Source organism: Micropterus salmoides, unplaced genomic scaffold (assembly GCF_014851395.1).
Source record: "Micropterus salmoides isolate LMB-PRFRI ecotype aquatic unplaced genomic scaffold, ASM1485139v1 Ms_hic_scaffold_23, whole genome shotgun sequence".
Lineage (NCBI taxonomy): Eukaryota > Metazoa > Chordata > Actinopteri > Centrarchiformes > Centrarchidae > Micropterus > Micropterus salmoides.
This window is the reverse complement of record NW_024041484.1, coordinates 18,112,430-18,127,108: the sequence shown is the minus strand read 5'-3', so window position 1 is coordinate 18,127,108 and position 14,679 is coordinate 18,112,430. Positions and strand designations below refer to the sequence as shown.

General features: G+C 39.2%; 1 protein-coding gene and 1 non-coding gene across 2 annotated transcripts; both read left to right on the top strand.

Moving 5' to 3' along the window:
• The first annotated feature begins 1,064 nt into the window (after positions 1-1,064).
• ttll1 (tubulin tyrosine ligase-like family, member 1) lies at positions 1,065-13,239 on the top strand. The gene is made up of 10 exons (XM_038739185.1): positions 1,065-1,534; positions 1,664-1,787; positions 2,588-2,796; positions 2,928-3,108; positions 3,222-3,359; positions 3,783-3,891; positions 4,395-4,538; positions 5,619-5,705; positions 6,760-6,923; positions 11,170-13,239. The coding sequence occupies exons 2-10, from the start codon at positions 1,675-1,677 to the stop codon at positions 11,297-11,299; spliced, it is 1,275 nt and encodes a 424-aa protein (XP_038595113.1). The 5' UTR covers positions 1,065-1,534; positions 1,664-1,674; the 3' UTR covers positions 11,300-13,239.
• On the top strand, positions 8,777-8,863 carry trnay-gua. Its single transcript is given in 2 exon segments — positions 8,777-8,813; positions 8,828-8,863. It is a non-coding gene; the product is annotated as a tRNA-Tyr (tRNA).
• Positions 13,240-14,679: the final 1,440 nt, after the last annotated feature.

Genomic DNA, 14,679 nt, shown 5'->3' with positions numbered 1-14,679 from the left:
TCCTTTATTCCTTCCTTCTTTCCTTGATTGATTCCTTCCTTCCTTGATTCCTTCCTTACTTCCTTCTTTGATTCCTTTCTTTCTTCCTTTCTTGATTCCTTCCTAGATTCCTTGAATCCTTCCTTCCTTCCTAGATTCGTTCCTTCATTTCTTTATTTCTCCATTGATTTCTTGATTACTTCCTGTAGGTACATATTTATATTTATATATCATTTCTTACATTGCTTTGTGTATATTACTGTATCATATGTTATTTAATTACTGCTTAAGCACTTAGATTCTGATTCCTTCCTTTATTCCTTCCTATATTCCTTGATTCCGTCCTTGATTGCGTCCTTCCTTCCTTTATTCCTTGCTTCCTTCCTTAATTTCTCCCTTCCTTGTTTCGTTGTTTCCTTCCTTGAATCCTTCCTCTATTCCTTCCTTCTTTCCTTGATTCCCTGATCCCTTAATTCTTTTCTTCCTTGCCTGATAGCATCTTTCCTTGATTCCCTGATCCCTTAATTCTTTTCTTCCTTGCCTGATAGCTTCTGTCCTTCCTTCCTAGAATGCTTTATTCATTCCTTTATTCCTTCCATCCTTTCTTCCTTCCTTGATTCCTTTCTACTTACTTAAATCCAATCATCTAAAATGAATTTGCAAAAAACACTTCAGGCTTTACATTTTCTGGTTCTCACACTTGTTGTCCACAAACGTACCAAATTCGAGGTTGATATGTAGATGTACTGAGGTCAATTCTTTTAACATATAACTCTATGTATATGTAATAACTGTAGTATATATTACTGTACTCTATTTAATTTATATAGTATCGCGTTTTATTAATTATCCGTTAAGATATGTTTGTGTAGCATGAAGACACAACAAGCTTTCTTTTTGTTATACAACCTTGTGTTGTCTAATGATAAATAAATTACTTTAAACATTGTACCTTGTTATACCGGTTGTACCCAGTCCCCTTGGTTGAACCTTGTATTTTACATTGACGGTGCAACACTCCCCCCTGCTGGTCTGTTCTGGTATAGACATCCTGGAATGACATCACTGCGTCCTTCGTTGCTAGGTAATTCTCCCGGAAGGACCCAGCTCATAACGACGTCGTTTAATGTTCTTGGGGCATTTTTTGTGTTAAAAATACTTTAAATTGTTATTAAGTCGCATAATAAGGTCATATGTCATTACATTTCAGTAAATAAGGCTTTTATTGTGAAGAGTAACATAGTTAGGGTGGGCATTTCGTCACTGTGTCCAGCTTCACGACGCCCTGGATCAATACATGTAGCTTGTTAGCAATAAAAGCGCTAACATGGAACCGTTTGTTGTAAGCTGCAGCTATCAATGATGCTGACAGACTTTCTTGCCGCTGGGTTCCGCTATGAGTTTAAATAACGACAGTCTGGTGAGATTGCATCACTGACTGGGTGATGTCCGCCCAACCTCTGCAGCAGTCCAGGGAGGATTCAGCAGCCTGCTAACTGAGCCAGCCCGGCTAGCTGATGCTGATGACTGGCTGTTTCCTGACATTGATTTGCAGGTAGGTGACTGCTGTGCTGCATGGATGCTGCATGCATTTTGGTTCTATTCTCTTTTCCTGTGCATTGTCCTATCTTGAGTCTTATCTGTTTGTTTATCTGCTTTACCTGTTGTTTGTGCTCCACCCTAGTGGGAGGCGCCATGGCCGGTAAGGTGAAGTGGGTGACAGATATTGAGAAATCAGTGCTCATCAACAACTTTGAGAAGAGGGAATGGACTCAAGTGACAGAAAACGACGACTGGAATTTCTACTGGTTGGTTTCCCATCTACATTACATCTACATTACATCTGAATCTTTAGTACATGGACACTACACTCTGCAAGCACTATTTATAGGCAGTAGTGGAAGAAGTACCTATTCTTTGCCTACATTAAAATAACAAAACCATAATGTAAACATTCTCCATTTAAAATATATCCTGCAATCAAAATCCTACTTGAATAAAAACACAGAAGTATGGTCAGCAAAATGTACTTAAAATATAATTAAAAGTACTCCTTTTGCAGAAACTGTCCATTGTGATCGATATACATAATTACATTATTATTACAGGTGCATAAGCAGCATTTCACTACTGAAGGTGGTCAAGGTGAAGCTAGTTTTAAATACTTCATACAGTTTAGGTAATTAAGTTCAGAGGTTCCCAGACCAGGGGTCGGGCACCTACTAATGGTCACAAGATAAATCTGTGGGGTAATGAGGTGATAAAGATAAAGATAAAACAATGTTCAGCTACATACATTTTCATTAATTTGCAAAATATTGGATCGTTTGATGTCTTTGTGCCTCGAACAGTCATTTAAATGAAACCATCTGAAAGAAATTCCTCTTTTGTGGAACGCACAAATCCAAAATGTAGTGAGGAAGTAGTAGAAAGTCGCACAAAATAGTAATATTATTAAGTATTTCAAAATTCTCTAACCACTACACATAGACTGTATGTTGTTCCTATTTAAGTCAATGAATGAGTAATAATTGAATCACCAAGTTTATTTATAGGCTCCAGACTCTTTAAATCACCATAATGTATGTTTATTTGTTCCCACATGTAGGATGAGCATCCAGACCATCAGAAATGTGTTCAGTGTGGACACCGGCTACCGCCTATCAGATGACCAGATGGTTAACCACTTCCCCAACCACTATGAGCTGACCAGGAAGGACCTGATGATCAAGAACATCAAACGCTACCGCAAGGAGCTAGAAAAGGAAAGCAGTCCTCTGGCAGAGAAGGATGAGAATGGGAAATACATTTATTTAGGTATCTGTTAGAGCTCTGACGGGAGGGATGAGGGTAGAAAAACACACATTCAGTACTCAATTCTTTTACACACAAAACATGGAGAGGCACTCTGTGTAGAATATGTTTAATTATTTACTCAATGTGTGCAGATTTTGTTCCGGTGACGTTCATGCTCCCCTCCGATTATAATCTGTTTGTGGAGGAGTACCGGAAGAACCCATCCAGCACTTGGATCATGAAGCCCTGCGGGAAGGCTCAGGGTAAAGGCATCTTCCTCATCAACAAACTGTCCCAGATCAAAAAGTGGTCCAGAGACAGCCGCACCTCCACGTGAGTCACCGAAGACAGTAAACACTTCCTGTGATCACTTTTATAAAACATAAATTTGGTCAGATATTTGTGGTTTGCTGATATTTGGCTTCTTCTTCTGTTTTTGCCTCCAGGTTTGTGGCAGCATCTAGTGGCAAGGAAGCCTACGTCATCTCCCTGTACATCGACAATCCTCTGCTGATAGGAGGGAAGAAGTTTGACCTGCGTCTCTACGTTCTGGTGACCACATATCGGCCTCTTAAGTGCTACATGTAAGCCATAAAAGTTTTCCTACATTTAACAGAAGCCAGCGTTAGAGCTTTGTAGAAAACCTTAAATGGAGTCATTAATACTTATATTACATTACTACTAATCTCTTATCTCTTATTCAGCTTGAGACTAATGCTTTAACGATAAGTTATTGATTAGTTGATGGACAGAAAATTAATTGGTAACTATTTCGATAAATGAGACTTTGATGCTTTTCTAATATATCAAAGTCAGCTGAATATCTTTGGGGTTTGGACAGTTGGTCGAATAAAACAAGCAATTTGAAGACATCCTCTTGGGCTCTTGAGCATTCTGACTTATTATAGACAAATCTATTCATTGATTAATTGTTTAACTGAGAAAAAAGGCAAGCAGCTGAATCAATCATGACCATAATTGAACTCGCTCTCTGGTTTGATCCTTAGGTACAAGCTTGGCTTCTGCAGGTTCTGCACAGTCAAGTACACACCCAGCACCAGTGAACTGGACAACATGTTTGTTCACCTCACTAATGTGGCCATCCAAAAACATGGGGTAAGTTTGTATCATGTGTGGTATGCCTAGTAGGGATTTTTATAAGAACGCGGGGTTTTAAATCAGCTTGTAGTATCAGCAAGTGCATTATAAGTTGAAATGGACATTAAAGGGATATTCCACCAGTTCTGTTTTGCACTTTCATAAAGTTTTGGGGGTGTCACACTGGACACTATATTTCCCAAAATGCATTTTAATAGCCACAGGAGATATTATACAACTGTTTTCACACACCAATGCTACGAAATTTATACTGATGTTCATGTCTGAAATAGAGTGCCCCTTTAAAGTGAAGCATGTTTTTCAAGATTTCTTTTGGCTGCATTTATAGTTTTACAAAATGATATAACTTCTCATCACTATCCAGTGACACTGCCTGATGAATTTCAGGTAATAACATTCCTCTCACAGCTCTCCTGTACATCTTTTTGCAACAGAACTCCATGCAGAAAAACACTGTCAAACATTTCAATAACTAGCTAGACTGTGTACCTTTAACACAGGATGACTACAACCACGTCCATGGAGGCAAGTGGACGGTCAGTAACCTCCGTTTGTACCTAGAGAGCACCAGAGGGAAGGAGGTGACCAACCGACTGTTTGACCAGATCCACTGGATCGTGGTGCAGTCACTGAAGGCCGTGGCTGTAAGTGGACAAAAATATCAAGTCATTTACTCCAAAATGAGATCCAAAATATGTGACAATTATGTAAGCCAAGTACTCCTTATTAATATCACATACTTACTTTAGGGAGTTTGATCAAATGATGGCACTTAATACTAATAAATAACTGTGCCTGTAGTCATTCTTTTGTTGCTGGTTGAAATCTGTCTCGAAATGAGTGACTTAACTGTGTGTTGTGGAACATTTAGTACCAATAACACCTGAAACAAGGACTCTTGGTTGGATAATGTTTGTAACTAGTAAACTGAAATTGGAGTAACTGCGAGTGGTTGTGATTTCACTCCCACTTCTTCTGATGACTGATGTAGCTGCAGAAAAAATCAGCTGTTTGTCTTTGCCAGTTACAATGGCTGACATCATGTATGCCTGCATTTTTATTGTTGTGTCCCTTCGATAGCTCAGATGTTAGAGCGGAGGACTGTAGTGGTTGCTCCAGGCATCCTTAGGTCGCTGGTTCAAATCTGGCTCGAAGGCGAAATCTTTTGTCTCAAATCACGTATGTTAGAATATGTTTTTGGATGAGACGAGACCTCAGTTCTCAAGTAAATCTAGTTGAGTAAAAAGTACAATATTTCCCTCTTAATTATAGTAGACTAAAAGTAGTCTAGTAGTAGCATGAAATATAAATTCTCCACCACTGCTCACCTACCTTTCATATCTATAGTGCTGAAACCACGTACAGTACAAAAATCACTCAACCACACATGTTGAAGCTTCCAGTGATGGTGTTTTTACTTTGTTCCTGTTGGGATGCTGTTTTTAGTATTCTATCCTTCAGTGAAAGTTTGCACTTTTAAACACACAGCTGTAAAACCACCTTGGTGTGGTGATATCTTTTTTGTTTTTAGCACAATGGTGCACTTCCCTTTTCTACTAAGTGATCTGACTCACTTCCCCTGTCAGGCCTCTCGATATGCAGGCTTCTCTGTGTACTAATAGTTATGTCCACTGGTATATTTTTAATCTGATCATTTGCTAACACCTTTCCCTGCTGAATCAATTCCTCTTCCTAATTCAGTCTGTCTTTTCTCTTTCTCCCAGCCTGTGATGAACAACGACAAGCACTGTTTTGAGTGTTACGGGTATGACATCATTATTGATGACAAGCTCAAGCCATGGCTTATCGAGGTGAGTCATTTAACAGTGGGAGTTATTACGTGCAAACATACCTACAAACTCACCTAAATGGGTTTAATTTGAAAAAAAATATTATTGTCATGTTCCTGAAGACACCAGTTGCTTAATTTGCCAAGTCCTTTTTCCTTGAGTGGTAAGAAACTATAAATGCCCTTGAGCATAAGGTTGATCTTTGTGTGTGTATGTTAGGACATGTGCCTCTCTGTATTCAAATGTGTGTTGAAGGTGTGTTACCCATCCAGTGCATTACTGCAGCTTAAAGACATACTGATTTTAAACTGAGTATGCACCAAGTAATCCAGGCTGATCCAGGATATTTGCTGTCTGGTCTTTAACTTAAAATAGGATACCTCTGTCATCATTGTATCTGCTTGTTATGTGGCTGTCATATTTAATTGCACTCATTTTGACAATCGTACAATGAGTTGCTGGGTTTATAGGCTAGGTCTGAACTATTTCTGTTAACAGACACAGATTTGATCTATTTTGGGCGACATAAATTTGGTTGTAGGGCATAAACGGTCCTCAGTGAGGAACTGAAAAAACGTGTACCACAAACCTAGTCAGGAACGCTTTCCTTTGTTCACTATTCCCGCAAGGATTCCTGAGAAGTATGTATGCAATAGCCAACTCTCCTTAACAAGTAATGCATAACAAAAGTTGAGATTGTCCCTCTCTCTCTCTCTGCTCCTGTAGGTTTTTTAGTGTTTAACAAGTTTTCTTCTTTAAATGTCTGTTTATGAGCACAGCTGTTAGAGCACGTTAGCAGCAGAATTTCCTGCCTGTTTCTACACGGGTATATGAGGAAATTAAACAATGTGTTCATGCCTTTTGGATCTACAGTACATAATTAAAGTCTTCCTGTCTCTATTTTCTTTTGTGTGTGAATGGTTTATGTTGTTTAACGTGCTGATTGCGCTGCTGGCTGTGCAACAAATTGCCCATCAGGGATAATGAAGGAGTTACCTTGCCTTTTATGCTTTTGGTAGAGAACACCCTTCTGTTCAAATGTAAAAGTCACATTCTTTATCTGTGTCATTCTCAGGTCAACGCCTCTCCCTCGCTGACCTCCAGCACAGCCAACGACCGCATCTTGAAGTACAACCTCATCAATGACACTCTCAACATTGTCACGCCCAACGGGGACATCCCGGACTGCCGCTGGAATCGCAGCCCGCCCCGAGAGGCCCTGGGCAACTATCAAGTCCTGTGAGTGACAATAAAATCTACCAGTCAGACAATCTCAACCAAGGAGGGTCACACTGATGCCGAAAGCGTTGCTTTCCTACAGTTACTAAGCTCACATGACCTATTTTTATGAGGGAATGTGCCCTTTGTTAGCTCAGTTGGTAGAGCGGAGGATGGTAGTGTGTTCGCCAGGCGTCCTTAGGTCGCTGGTTCAAATCTGGTGCGAAGGAAAAACTTTTAAATACAGGACTTATTCCTGTGTAATGTGTTTCCATAAGTGAGTTTAATTTGCATGCTGTTCAACATACAGTAGAAACATGGATCACCGATCATGCTGTACACTTCTAAATACTGTAACTTATCAGCTAGTACTCAATAACTGTTTAATGTACTATATGTGGATATCTGACTTAACTGCATTTCAAAGGAATGACTTTAATTCGACAAATTTCATGTTACCATGTTATTTGTATTGTTTGGAAAAAAGACAAGTGTTTTTATAAGAATCTTTACCTTTCCTCGCCTGCCATTGCAGAAACTTGTTATTAAAACTTGGGATTTGTTATGTTAGTGGCCCAACTGATTCAGAGCTAGAATTATTTGTTAAAAATCATTGTTATACAATCATTGTTTTAGGTTATTGGTCCAAAGTTTGCTAAAAGTTGACTCTGAACCACTCCTCAGTTCTAGTTCAGTTTGACGTACTAAATGTTGGTCTCTGACTTGACTATATTTCAGAGGTGTAGCTTTTATTTAAAAAGTTCATGTTATGACGTTATTCGGTAGGTTGTAGTAGGTGAATAAGTACACATGGTCCTAATGGTGATTTGCTTCCCCTCGTCTCCCTTCAGTAGCTCTGTTTGTGGAGCGCAGGGCTGTAATTGATTCACCAGGCATCCTTATGTCACTGGTTCAGATCTGACTTGAAGGAGTCACGTTTGACTCACAAGTTGCCCAAAGGCACCTGATACAAGTTCACTGTGTTATCTTTAGCCATGCTAGCAGCGTTGCTCCAAGTATGGTAATGCCAGTTGCTTCACCCTTTTGGTCCACACTGAAATCTTGACACCAGTAACAACAGATATTAGATGGATTTGCTTGAAGATTAGATGGATTCCCTGAAGTCTCCTCTAGCACCACCATGAAGTTGACATTTGTAGTTCAGTGCCATGAACATGCCATCTCAGCATCTACTTGATGGATTGGCGCAAAGTTAGGTACACACATTCATGGTCCCCAGAGGATGAATTGTAATAAGTCTGATCTCATGACGTTTTACTGTAAGCATTTTAGGATGCTGATGTGAGCGTACAGACTCACATAGCTGCCAGCATGGCTCTAGACTGTTGTCTTGTTATTCATGTGACTGCCAGTTTGATCTCTAGTGCATGTTGCAGCAGCCACAAACAAGTTGTAGGTGTCCTAAACATCCACAACATGTGTCAGACACTGTGTGCAAATTCACCCTGATTAGAAGCTGGTTCCTCTAAAGATGTGAAAAAATTTATTGAGCACACCAGGTTACAACAACAGATGATGAACGGCTGGTGAATACAATAGATAAGGAAAGTGCTACTGGTGAAACACAGGGCCCCGTCTTCCTTTGGTAGCTCAGGTACTAGAGTGGAGGACTGTAGCGGTTGTGCCAGGCATCCTTAGGTTGCTGGTTCAAATCTGGCTCAAAGGAGTTCATTTTATATGAAGGACTTGCTCCTGTGTCATATGTTTGTCAGTTTGAATTGCATATGGTTCAACATACGTTAGAAACAACAAACTTTAATTCAACAAAGTTTATGATACGATGTTATTCGTTAGGTTACGATAGGCGGGTAAGTACACATAGTCCTACTATTGATTTTCATCATTTATGTGTGCCTTCGATAGCTCAGTTGGTAGAGCGGAGGACTGTAGTGGTTGCACCAGGCATCCTTAGGTCGCTGGTTCAAATCCGGCTCGAAGGAGTCACTTTTAGATGAGGTTTAAATTGCATATGGTTTAACATACAGAAGAAACAGTAGTGTGCACTTCTAAATACTAATTAACTATGACTACATAACTGTTTGACGTACTATATGTGGATCTCTTACTTGACTGCATTTCAAAGGAAAGACTTTTATTGAACAAAGTTCATGGTACCATATTATTTGTACTGTCTGAAAAAAGATGATAATGATGATGTTTAGTATTGTGAAGAACTCAGCAGAACAGGGATCACCCTTTATGCTTACCTATTTTATTAAGCGTACTTATTTATTCTTACTTCATGCCACTACAGAAATTAAGGTTATGTTAGTGGACAATGTGATTCAGAGCTAGACTAATTAGTAAAGAAACCATTTTTATACAATCTTTGTTTCAGGTTATTAGTCCAAAGTTTGCTAAAAGTTGACTCTGAACCATTCCTCAGTTCTAGTTCAGTTTGACGTACTAAATGTGGGTCTCTGACTTTACAAAGTTCATGTTATGACATTTTTCATTAGGTTACAATAGGCGAGCAAGTACACATGGTCCTACTAGTAGTTTGCATTCTTTTGTATCCTTTCAATAGCTCAGTTGGTAGAGCGGAGGGTTCCAGGCATCCTTAGTTTGCTGGTCCAAATCCGGCTCGAAGGAGAGGCTTTTAACTCTGTGGAACAGATAGCACAGTTGTCCAGTAGCACCTGAAACAAACTGTTTCACTGTAGAGGTTTGTGCTCTACTGTAACTAGTTCATTAGGAATGGCATTAACTGAGCTGCACTCCAACATGAAAAAGTCTTATAAAGTTTGTCATGTTTGTAGTTGCTCTGTGTTGAAAGTTGCTAAACAGCTTGTATATACAAAATGTTTTTTTCTTATTCATTTTCCATATCAACCAGGAGAACTCCCTTCAGTAGCTTTGTTGGGAGAGCGGTGGACTATGGTTTCACCAGGTATCCTTACGTTGCTGGTTCATATCTAAATGCTGCATTTCTCCTCACTACCAACTGAACAATGGAAGGGCTGATTCTGTAACAGATCAGTTACCCGTAAGTAATACAGGGACAATACTTAAAGGTTGTCTAACAATATGTACCCCATTCTGAACACAATAGTGAGGGTAGTATGTGCCTTAGCACCTTGTTTACATAGTAGGTCTATCTAAAAATGCAACCACAGAGAGGAAATTACTGTAACTCCCCCCTCTACATTACACCAACATCCAATAGTTTGGCTACAGTTCAAAGTAAGGGCTTATGGGCAACATTCAGTTTATGTTATGATAATATTTGTGGATGAACAGCATGAATATATAGTACGTTTTTATCATTCTTTTTGTTTTATATAAATGCATGTTGCATGCTTCATATTCTATCTTCCTTCAGCATTTGGCAACTTGTATGTAGTAGCGTATGTTTTATCGCAGGAATCCAAGGCTGCTGGTTCAAGTCTGTCTTAAAGGTGTAGCTTTTAATCAGATGGGAAAATGGGAAATTCTCATCCTTTGAGGTATTCCTTTTTGGCACAGATATACCAGGATACACCCGCGACCCTGTACGCAGGATAGAGCTGAGGCTGATGGGAATGACACATTTTTGGACACATTTTACCACATGATCAAATGTATTAAAATTTCTCTTGTAGGGACTACAAAATGTTGTGCCAATCTATCTAGTAGATGTTGACATATATCACAGCATTAGTGAAAAACTTGACCTGCTGCAGATGCTAGAGGAAAAGTCAGGGGCTCAACAAAATTGTTTGAATGTATTCTCTAGGGACCTTAAATATCTGTTGTAAATTTCATGGCAATCCACCCAATAGTTGTTGAGATATTTCACTAAAAAACAACAATGTCAACTTCATGGTGGTGCTAGAGGAAAAGTCAGGGGATCACCAATCATCATCATCTGCCGAACATGAAGACATTTCAGTTTGGACCAAAGTGGTGGAATGCCGTTGTTATCATTGGACAAATACAGTTAAAAGCTACTCCTTCGAGCCGAATTTGAACCAGCGACCTAAGGATGTCTGATATTTCCACTACAGTCCTCCGCTCTACCAACTGAGCTATCGAAGGGATGTTGCAATACAGCAACAGACAGGTCATGTATTGTGAACTGTTTAAGCCCAACAGTGAGCGTAATGTGGCCTTTGTGCTTAGCAGGGGGTATTGTTTGAGTAAAGCACCTTGTTTACATACTCTATAGTTTATGTAAGTCAGAGAGCGATTGAAACAAGAACTCCCTCACATGTATTTCTTCCCCACATGATTTCTCTGTCTCTTATTTCCTCCGTGTGTCCACCAGGTACGACGAGGAGCAGGCGCAGAGCGAGAATGCTGAGCGTGACCTGCGGAGTCGTTCGGGTCAGTCCCTGGGGTCAAAGGGCACCAAGGGGAGTGCGGGCGCTCGCCCCACTGCCGCCACATGGAAGTGAGGTGATATTGCTGACTCTTAATGACTTCCTGTACATTATTACAGGGTCCAACAGTTGGGCCCTGGGAATGAAAATGTCCACCCAGACTTTTTTAATTGGGACTGCTCCCTGTCTCTAAATTTCACTGACTGAGGGCACAGGGGGTGACAGCTCCCACTGCTGAAGGGGAGGAAAGTCAACAATGTCGTCATATCTTGAGAGTTTATGAGTGAATGTGTAACTAAAAAACAACAGCAGCGACAGCAGTTACCACCCCAGTCCAAGCTTCCTGTGAAGATAAGAAAAAAACTTCAAAAAGTGGATGACATCTTGGGAGAGGAAATTTATTTCCAGAAGATCCCTCTCCTTGGATAACTGGGGGTGCAGTAGAAGCTCCGGTTGGGAAAATGGCAACTACACAAATGAAAAGAAAGTTGTGATTTATATACATCAATGGGATTAAAATCCAGTGTGAACGAGGGGGATTACGACCTGAACTATGCATGATTACTGAGTCCGGACACTTTAATTTGACACCCCACACAGGTGCTAAAAAGAAGGAGCTATGTGAGATAAAGTATGGAAAAAGAAGATAGAGGAACAAAATATATTACTAATGGAAAGTGTATAAAGATAGGATTTACTGATAGGCAGTTGATAGGTAGAATTAAAAGTACTAAATGTGTATAGAATTTAATAATGTTTTTATATGTCCATTATTAGTATGTATATTAGAGGGTGGGGTGGGAAAGAATGGTCATTAAGATTGATTGTATTCAGTGCTGATGCATCATGCACTTTATTACTTTATTTTTGCTTGAATGGTAAATAGATATCCCATGTTGCATCTTGAGTTGGACCACTGACTTCATATCTGCTGTCCATCTGAAATCGTAAACACACGTGTTGGGAATGTATGCATTCTTAGCTATAAGCTGTTTATTTCATGCTTCTGAAATGTTAAAACACTGATGATTGATACACTGGTGAAGGGCTGAACAGTACTGAGAAAAGATTGCAGTAATTTTGTAGTTCTTTTGCTGTATACCTTGCGGTATTTTAAAACAAATGTTAACGATATTTGTGGCTTTAGTTTGTAGAACTGTTTGGGAAGAATGATTAGGTGATTTAAAGAAAAGAGGAGGGTTGTTCAGTTTTCTGTTTGCTTCAGCGTTCGTGATCAAGATTAACATAGTAATCACTTTATTTACTCTAACCTAAGAGGCGTCTTCTGTCAACGGGTGAAACAAAAGGTCTATCAGCCCTAATCTGACATAGAAACCTATTCGGTGCTTCGTGAAGTAAAATTCTTGATGTGAATTAACAAACAGAAGGAAAGTTATCTACTGATGATGTAACATGCTTCTTTATTTGCTTTCTTTACTTAAAATTTCATTTTAACCTATTTTAATGTTTTGGTTTTGTGTCACTTCACTGTGGTAGGGGGCCCTAAGGCCTTTGATCAATCTAATCTGCCTGAAGATTAAATTAATCAGAGGCCAATCCTTCAAAAGGCATATGACCTTTATATTCTTGCTGTTACCACGGCAAAGTAAGTCTCTGCATGGCACCATTCCTTGACCTTGAAAGTTTGACACTCCCCAAGCACCTTTTTTCCTCCTGGCTCTGGAGCTGAATACTACTCAAGGTGTGTAAACCATAGACCATTTTATACCATATTCTGCAGTAAGACATACACATCTTCCCGAGTTAGAGATCAAATTTACTGAGAGATGAATTTAACTCTGAGGTGTGTCTGGCAGTCAGATAAGGGTCTGGGTGCTCCTAATGCTGGGTTTTTCATTGTGGTTATAAACTGTGCAGTTTGTGTTCTATACATGACACAAAGCTTTTATGTTCTTAGCTTTGCTGTACTGATGCCCCGTTTGAAGATAAATGTCTCCCTTTACTTTCTATCCTCCTTTCAATAAACTATCCATATTGGTGCTGCCTTGACAATACATTTTAGTAAGTTGAAAAATATCTTGCTGGCATTTTGGTGAAGTGGCCCTTTAAAGTTGTACAGAAATGTCGGAATTTACAGCATAAGTTTCAATTAAGGGAAATCGTTTTTCTAATTTGTGGACAGTTCTCACAAACTCTCATACTGCATATGATGAAGTAAAAATAGCTTCAACTCTGCATTAAATATGTCTTTTTCACATTACGGAATTAGTTTATGGCTTTTGCATGAGGAAAGAAAGACTCAGTAGAGAAGGTTCCAGCAGTTAACTTCCTTTTTCTAAAAAGTACCAGAGTTTTTTTCAATGTTTAAGACACATTTGTGTTATCATACTTTGCTTGATATATTTTTGCTATCTTAAAACAGTAAGTTTGCAGCTAAACATGTGCCACTTTACTTATAATGTTGTCTTTTACATGACCTCTGACATAAATAATCTTTGAATTTATTAACTTGTTTTTATAGGTTGGTATGTTTAAAACTTTAATTAAAGCTGGATTGCTAAGCAGGCAAAGCAGGCAACCAACCCAGGCCCCCCTAGAGTGTCACTTGGTTTGTAGTAATTGGTTTGTTCTCCAAATAAAAGCATATCCACCACTATAGAACAACATCACCTAGAATGGAAGAGCTTAAATGACCTGCATCATACCATTAGAACATTTAATAGTTAATTAATTTAATCTTTATTTTTTAGGTGATATTGTCCTTATGGTGCATATTTTTACACTACTGTGTAAAAAAAACTACTGGTCATACAGCAAACACCCAGCAGCTGGGGCTGGGGCTGTAGGTGAAATATAATGTAGTCTGCAGTGTGCATATAATGGGTATTTGAATGTGACAGTGTACATATTACACAATGTTCAGAGAGCATAAGGAACAGGAGGCCATAGGGCCCAACAGACTCCCTAAAAGACCCCAGCGTCATGTTTGGGGTGACTATGAAACCTTTACATCACACAAGACAAAACACAAACGTTTTTAGATGTGACCTGACCTAAATTTTGATGAGTGTATTCTTTTGGGGAGTTTAAGTCAAATTAAAGGAAGGGCCACAGACATCACTGTAAGAAGCAATGCCGGGTGCCTCTGGCTCAAGTAAGTAGAAAAGTTTTTTTAAGGGATGTGACATCAGGCAGCCGCGCCTCTCATAGTTTGCATAAAGCTGATCATTTTTACATATTTCAATATCGGAAGTTAGGTAATTCCAAAATAGAGGTTTTGACACCACATTTCATAGTGTCATTCAGCTGTGGCGCTTTTGTTGTTAAACGTTGTTAAAGTTAACTACTTGTCAAGTTAATTACTAGACACTCTTCCATGTTGTTTGGAATGAGTTTTGTTATATTTGGGCAACATAAAGCACATTTGTAATTGTGTCTGTAATTACAGAATACACAATATCCAAGTATTTCTGGTACTTTTATACATACTTTGC

What these genes read in the sequence shown, in the direction of transcription:
- ttll1 (XM_038739185.1), top strand. Translation starts at nt 1,675, where the DNA reads ATGGCCGGTAAGGTGAAGTGGGTGACAGATATTGAGAAATCAGTGCTC. An exon ending in AGAGACAGCCGCACCTCCAC is followed by an intron (nt 3,109 to 3,221) that starts GTGAGTCACCGA and finishes TTTTGCCTCCAG; the next exon opens with GTTTGTGGCAGCATCTAGTG. An exon ending in TGGCCATCCAAAAACATGGG is followed by an intron (nt 3,892 to 4,394) that starts GTAAGTTTGTAT and finishes CCTTTAACACAG; the next exon opens with GATGACTACAACCACGTCCA.